Below are 8,140 nucleotides of genomic sequence, written 5' to 3' on the forward strand. Positions count from 1 at the left end.
GGGCCGTTAGCGACACCGGACTTAACAAAATGCTAATTCAATCTCTAATGGATGATGGTGATGGAAATTTTTCTCTGTCGCTTTATCTTCTTCAAATACCTCGCGAATTCTGCAAGCTTCAATTCAGTTCACTGCCTCGATCATCAAACTTCAGTTATGACCTAAGTGCATGCCTTCTCTTGCTTTCTTCTCTTGCTTTGATTCAAGACCCAGCTAGCCATCTCAAGCCTGCCTGCTTACCTCAAGCTTCCCATTTGCTTGTAAATCTCCTTCTCGCCTTTGCCTGCTCTAGCCTCGACTTTGCTTGTAATCCTCTTCTCGCCTTAGCTTGCTCAAGCTTCGACAAGCTTCTTGCTCAAGCTCCTCGCCAAATCTCTCTTGCTTCAAACTCCCTTTCTTAAGCTCCTTGATTCCCAAGCTCCCCCGGACCTCTTGCTCTCTCAAGCTTCAACCATGGCTCGCCTTCGAACACAAGCTCTCCGCCTTGCTCCTTCTTCCGCTCTCTTCCCAAGCTTTTCAAGCTCTTGCTCTCTCAAGCTTCAACCATTGCTCTTCAGCTCTCCAAGCTTTTGCTTGCTTTGAGGATGAGAGCGAGGGAGAGGGATCTCTTCCTCTTCTTGCTCTTCGACTCCCTTTTGCCTTTCTTCTCATGCAAAAGCCCGATAGAGAGAGAGAGAGAGAGCACGCCATCTCTCCAAGCTTCGAGAGAGAGAGCACACCTCGTCTCCCCCACTTTGAGAGAGAGATCTCTCTATGCTCAAGGTTCCTCCCTTCTCTCCCTTCATTATATTTCTCCTCCCTCCTCGTTGATATCCAATTATAACCCTTCCTCGATTTTTTTCTTTTGCCCCACCACGTAGTCACGACGTCGTGACTGATGTAGTGTGGGAGCGGCCATGATGACATGGCAGGTTAAACTGACGAGCATGAACTTTAGTGAGACTGGGGCCGAATGGCGGCGCCCTGAGATGCTGGGCCTCCTTCCCTTCTTTGCCACGCTCAACCGATGCTCATGGCACTCGGTGCGATTCCTCCCTCTCAGGTTGTGCCCCTGCCCGTCATCTGCTCTCCCATGCCTTCCTTGTTTCTTTTGTTCACACCCTCTTTTACTTAGGGTGGCCATTAAATGGTTTAATTTTATGGGGCGGCCATCCTTTAGGGTGAAGGTTGGGCGGCCGGCCTCCCTTTGGTTTCCTTTGGGTGGCCTTAGCCCTTGGGTGGCCACACTTGGTATGCATGTCGGCAAAGCATTTCCAAGCACAAGCTTTTCTCAACAGTACTTGAACAAATTCCGCAATCAACACGCTCAAGGTACGACATTCGGACAAATAGCTCAGCAGGAACCTTTCGTGCTTTCATAACGGCACCACATTTAGTATACACATCGGCCAAGCACTACATAGCAGCTCATTTTTCTCCAGCAAGCTGCAACCGTGTTGGCATTTCTCCGCAATCATTGCATTCCAAAAGACATCATTCCAAACATGATACTCCTCAATCACATGCTTCTCTCGCATATCAAAACCCAAATAAAGCTCAAAAATTCCCAGATGGCACTCCGACCGAGTGGACCGAACTAGTACGGAGCCGGCCCTCGGTGAATCTTTAACGGCGGCTAATATCTTGACGACCGAGACTCCGATCACTCATCTGTAAAGACCGAAGCGCTTCACAAAGTGAGCACTTTAGGCCCGTGCATTCATTTCATTTGTGTCACCTCAGTTGCAGTTGCCCAATCCGGTACGAATCTGCAATTGACTTAACTTTAAACTGCCATAACTTGTTCACTGTAGCTCCAGTCGATGAGGCGTCATGACAGGCAGGTAGAGCACTTCAAGCACTATAGCTCTAGATCACAATATCCCATATGTGCTCACTTCAAGCATAGTCCTTTTTAGCATCATTAAGGCATCAGTTGGCCCTTTAAGCTGCATCTGGCATACATTAATCATTAAACTTGACCTGTTATCAAGCCCTGGTCATTGCTCACTTAATGTGTAGGCTTCAAAGAATCTTAGCTTGCACTTATCTTCTCTTTTCTCTTCATGGCAGCAGAGCTGCACGAAAACGTTCTGGGCATCCAAATTTTGACAGTTTATTGCCTTTGCACAAATCTATTATGGTTGCTTCTTTGCCACCTTTTGAAGCACATGTTCAACATGTTTTTAAAGGTTGTATTTTGTGTAAGATGCAGTATTCAAAGTCTCCAAAGGATAATTTAGTAAGGGATACATGTAGATTGCAGCTTGTGCATAGTGATGTTTGTGAGACTATGCAATCTCCATCCTTAGGAAACTACCTATACGTTGTGACTTTTATTGATGATTACTCTAGGCATGCATTGGTATATCCACTTAAAGCTAAGTCCAAAGTGTTCATGTGCTTCAAGAAATTTTTGGCTATGGCTAAAAATGTCTCTATATGTACTATAGACACACTCCATTCAGATCGAGGGGGGCATATGTCTCATGAGTTTAATGCATTTTTTGGCTAGTCATGGGATAAAATACCAATATACTATTAGGCCAATGGTAGGACCGGGCAGCAGGCCAAGGGCCAAGGACTAAATGGCTCAGTGCGGCTATGAGTCAAGGGCCAGGCATAAGTTAAGGGGTCCTACTTGCAAGGTCCAAGGGCTATAAGTAGGGAGGTTGGGAGGAGAACAATATGCCAGTCCATCCTGTGGCCTTTCACTGGTATCAGAGCACAGGGGAGAAGGGTGAAGGGACAGCTATGGAGGGGGGATTTATTTTTTGCAAGCTTCGTGTTTTGTGCTTTTGAAATTAGTACTTTCTTTCGTTCTTTTGCAGTGCAACATGGCCTAAATGAGCTTGTCCAAGACAAAATTTACGTACAGCTATTGGCTAAAAGTAAAGAAATATAAATTTAAAACCAAAGTTTGAAGTACAAATTCAAAAAGATTTGCTAGAGTTTCCTTCATTTTAGCTTTAAAAACTTTATAAAGTACCACTCCAACTTCATGAAAAAGGCCTTTGCAAGAGATTAAGAACGTTTACACACACATAAGACTAACAAAAAACCCTTCATATAAGTTTGTACTACTTTTCTGTTCTTTTGCAGTGCAACATGGCCTAAATGAGCTTGTCGAAGACAAAACTTGCACACAAACTATAGGCCAAAAGTAAACAGTATGAATCTCAAACCAAATTTTTCAAGTACAGGAAAAAAATTGCAAGAGTTTCCTTCATTTTAACCTACGAATTCCAAAAAGTATCTCTCCGCCTTTATCACAAAGGCCTCTACAAGAGATTAAGGACGTTCAAAACTATTAGGAAAATTTTGAGCTCATTTTTGGGCCTTTTAAGAGTGCCACATCATCAAAGTTGTACAAAAGAAAGCAACCCGATAGACCCCTCTAAATATTGCTTAGAACCCCATGATATGACCTATCATTGGAAAGTTCTTGAAAAATGGATTCTAAAGAGCCAAGGTCCGAAAATTTTGGATGACTTCTATGAAAGTTATGCCATTTTTTTTCAATCAGCCAGGTTTTGTTACCGTTACGGTAATCTAAAATCACCTTTTTCTAGATCTACATGAAGGCAATGTCCGATACATGCATGCTATATATCAATAGATAGCATTTGAAGAGTAGATTCTAAATATCCAACGTCTGACAAGTTTGGATCTTATTTGCAAAAACTTTACCGATCCCCACTTTTTGAAAGCTATGCCACATCAACAATTCTTACAAGGCCCATTTTTGAGTCCAAACTTTTCCTAATGCAATGAAAGGACTAACAAAAAATCCTTCAAATAAAACCTTTGTTAGCTACCACCTCGAGAAAAAGTATGCTCTTTAAAAAGGAATTGAAAGTATGACAGGTAGTCTCACAAGGTGATCTTAAATCTTTCTCAAACCAACATAGAGACATGTGAAACATAGAGACATTCCAAACATAGTGACATCAATCATGTAGTCACACATTGTTACCACCCCAAAAAATGTAAAAAGAAGTACATAATCTGTAGATCATAGTAGTAATAAAATCAAATGTATGGATCTTCTCACAACAATCTCCTCCCTCTTAGCTTGGCACGGGTCCACACACTATGGGAGAAAGAAACTGCTCATAGAGTACATCATCTAGCTCTAAACACATGCAATGTCTCAGGTCTTCTGCACTCGCCTTCTCCAAACCACCACACCCTACAAACACATCCAAGACATAGTCACAACGCTCTGTGAATGTTGCCAGCAACCACATGACCATGCACCAACATAGAAATAAACACCATTACTCTTGCAAGTGGTGGAAACAATGTGTCAAACTTAATTAATACAAGGACCATTTAAATCAACATCATACAATATAAGTGACTTACCAAAAAAATACACTACTTCTCTCCGCACCACCTCTAACAATTTCACCATCAACTTTTGTGGGCAAAACACAATCATCTAATACATAGCTACGGTATGTTGGAAACAAACTCTCCAAAATCTTCTCCCCACTCTCTCTATCGTAGCTCGGCATAGCTTGACCAACATGATACCAAAGACTCATTATAAGATCAAGCACCTATATGAATACACAAATTGTAATTATGATATTATCAAATTAAGAAGCTTACCATAAAATAATTAAAAACAAGATATACTAAAACATCAATGATCTTACCGCCTCTCTAGTAACGGGATGTCGATATGCCTTGGAGTCACACACAAGCGTCCAAGTACGATGAAGCACAAGCCCTACTCTTGATGCTTCCACAAGGAACTCCCCTATGTGCTCAGCTAAGCACATGGTGACCAAGAAGCCCTAGCCTCGTCGGCCAAATACTCGCAAGCAAGATCCATGCAACCCCTTATCAAACTTGATGAGAAAGTATTCCACTTGGGAATAGTCATGCCCTCTAAAAAATCAAAATGTTAATAAGACAAGCTACTTTCTTGTTACCCTTTAAAATAATAAAATTTTACTTACCCCAAGGGATATAAGTGGCAAAAAAATTGTTGATACTATTTAAAAAACATTTTACATATATTGGAAAAAATATTAAATTTAATGTTTCATGGATGTTGCATTTACCTAATTAGAGCAAATCTATCAATTTGGTTCACATCAACAAGTAGAGCATCAATGAAAGTCTGGTACTAGAATCCTGCAACCATTATTTATAGTAGTAACTTTCTAACAATTTTTACATGCAAGTAACTTTAGATTCAAATTCATTTGAGACAACTTACCAAAAAAACGTGTCATAGGTCATCTCTCCCAACTCTCTCAACCTAGAAAGGACTCTGCAACAAAGGAGGTAGTAAGCGCTAAAGAGACCTCAACCGCATTCATCCACTTTGGATCACTTGAGGTGCTAGGAGGTTCCATAAGGCCTTTACCTTTCTTGTCCAAAATGCCAACAAAAGGAGAAGCAGTAGCCCATGTGGTTGTTTGAGTAGTCCTCACATTGGACTGTGTACCTTGGGCAGCTTTTATGGCATTGTTACTAGCTTCAATCTCGTCACTTCCTTCGCTTACTTGATGCTCCATAGAAGAGGGTGTAGTAAGTGCATCCAATTCTTTATTACTATGGGTCTCTTGCTTGAATCCTACAAGCATCATTGTTTCTATCATCATATGCATGGCTTTAAAGTACACACATACATTCATAAATTAATCTTTCACATGGTTTTAAGAACTTACTCTCATGAAGATCCTTCTCTTGCTTTGGGATACACCAATCACATAATCTAGCCACCAAGGACATAATTGTGCTTCCCATGGTGTCATATTTTTCTCAAGCAAGGAGGGAGAATACATAGTGCTCTCATCATCGACATCAACCCACTCTCTTGTCAATTCTAAAATCTCACCCAATCTTCCCTCTTCAACACATTGCAAAATCCACCTACAGCAATTATCAAAGAACAAAAGGAAAGTAGAAGTATTGAGAGAAGAAAAGAATTAAGTAACCACAAATTTTTTAGCAGAGTCTCTTTTGTTTTAGAAATCATTTTTCAAAAAAAAACCATTAAAGACACCATATCTTAGGCTTCCACGTGGAATTTAAGGCAAAGCAATATTAAAGAAAATCAAGACACCAATATTTTTTTTATTCTACTTTATTTTGGTAATTCCATGACACAAAATATAGAAACCATCTATTTTTAAGATTCTATGAGGAGTTTAAGGTATAGAATGAAGTACTTCTCATCCATGCATATCACAATGCAATAATCACCATCAATAGAGAAGTAATCTTAAAGTCAAACCTATACACTAGCCGTTTTGTTGAAAACACATGCTCAGGCATCTTCTCTGCAACATCCGAAGACTTCACCCCATCCATAAGATATGCAAAAGCCTGCATGTAATTACCTCACAATTACTCTACATGTAAACATAGTCACAAATTCTAACTTATATTTCTCTTTATGTTTACCTGCACAACATGATTCTTCAAGCTTATCTTGAAGCATTCATCAAATGAATCCGGTAATTGTGGCCCTTCAACTTGTATCTTTTGGATTAAAAGAGAGGCCTCAGAGTGCATATGAGCCCAATATGTCTCTTTCTTCATGTAGGTCCGAAATGCCTTATAATCTTGAAATTGAGGACATAGAGGGTCTTTGGACTTTGTCAGACTCATGAGTTGCAACAATATTTTCTTCCTACAATACATACAAACTTAAACTTAAAGAAATCATTGAACAAGAGAACATATAGATAAATAAATGCATCCAAAATAGCTCTCAGGAGAGATTTTAGAACTTGTAAGGCAGTACAACTTGTCCCTTGTAATTTTACACATGCTTGTATCCTCCCACTTTATGCCAATCAACACTTGAAAGAAATCCTCTCCTTTACGGGGATTTGCAATGCATAGATACTTATAGCCTCTATCTTTGAGCCGCTCCTCCTTCGCTCTTGTAGCTTTATCTAAATGTTTCTTCCTCTCAGCCTCATCTAACCCAAATGCTCCAATCTTTGCATTTTCTTTAGAGAGGACTGCTTGAAATTCATCCTTACATCATAAATTAATAATTTAGCCATCAAGAAATACACAAGACTATAATGGGAAGCAAAAAAAAAAGAGAGTAGTCACCTTCCAAACAAGTTGTGAAATCAATCCACAAGGAGAGTTATACCAAGGAGGGACACCATGATAATATCGGGCCTCTACACTCATCTCAACTTCTGCCCACTTCCTCATTTCTAGTGGCAATCTATCTAGAATAGATTCTTTGTTGGCAACACTAGACGTTTGAAACATGTACACTTCATGAGCAATGTTTGGAGTCACATGAGCTCTAGAAATCCTATTTACAACAATAAATTATGTGAAGTGAATAGTTAAGCACACCGTTCATCATCATGGATTAAAGCGATGTTATGTGACTTACGCATTGGTTGTATCTAGGGCAAGTAGGAGCTCTGACTCCTTTGCCTTTGGTACTTGTATAAATTGACACCTCACACTCACATGGTATTTATCATTATCAGAGTACTCTACATATTAAAACAACAACTATAAGAATCATATAGAAGCACCATTAACAACATGGAGATTAAAAAATGTAAGAAAATGACATACTTTCTTTAATGTGTCTCCACCATGTCTTCAACCGGTGGTTACCATCCCAAACCAAAACTTTCTTATCCTTAGGTCATTCCACTCTTTTCCAAGAGCTCTCTCGAACTCATCATTCTTTTGACACCATATAAGTCCCCACTCTTCAAGGTTGCCTGTTGTCACTGGCATCATCTCTCCTTTAGCACCCTCCATGGAAACAAGAAAATGACCCATAGTTTCAAGATAAGCAGATGAGTCAAAATAAGGCATGAGCCATTATGCATCATCGATGGAAAATCTAACTTTTTCATGAGCCACCAATCTACATAGAGGAATAGGAGGAGGCGTAGTTCTTTTCTTCACATAAAACTGACTCACTACATCATTCATCAAGCCAAGAGAAACTTGTTTTCCCCATTGTCTTGAATGTTTCTTCTCCTTACCATCATCCTCTCTCCCATGATCACTGCCATTGCTCACCTCTTCATTTTCATCAAGACCTTCTTCAAAAAAAAAAAAAAAAAGTCTAAAAAATCATGAAATTAAAGATAGTCAATGTTATAAAACATGGAAATGGTGGGAATGGTTTATGCATACCTTCATC

At 39.8% G+C, this 8,140-nt stretch overlaps 1 protein-coding gene across 1 annotated transcript; it reads right to left on the reverse strand.

Annotated features, from left to right (window-relative positions):
- Positions 1-5,249: 5,249 nt before the first annotated feature.
- Positions 5,250-7,176, reverse strand: LOC147450154 (uncharacterized). The gene is made up of 6 exons (XM_086520420.1): positions 7,069-7,176; positions 6,713-6,987; positions 6,406-6,490; positions 6,236-6,327; positions 5,702-5,871; positions 5,250-5,572 (listed from the first exon to the last, which is right to left on the reverse strand). The coding sequence occupies exons 1-6, from the start codon at positions 7,174-7,176 to the stop codon at positions 5,250-5,252; spliced, it is 1,053 nt and encodes a 350-aa protein (XP_086376546.1).
- Positions 7,177-8,140: the final 964 nt, after the last annotated feature.

The sequence above is a fragment of the Adiantum capillus-veneris genome, chromosome 9, assembly GCF_014529385.1.
Source record: "Adiantum capillus-veneris isolate H3 chromosome 9, ASM1452938v2, whole genome shotgun sequence".
Taxonomy (NCBI): domain Eukaryota; kingdom Viridiplantae; phylum Streptophyta; class Polypodiopsida; order Polypodiales; family Pteridaceae; genus Adiantum; species Adiantum capillus-veneris.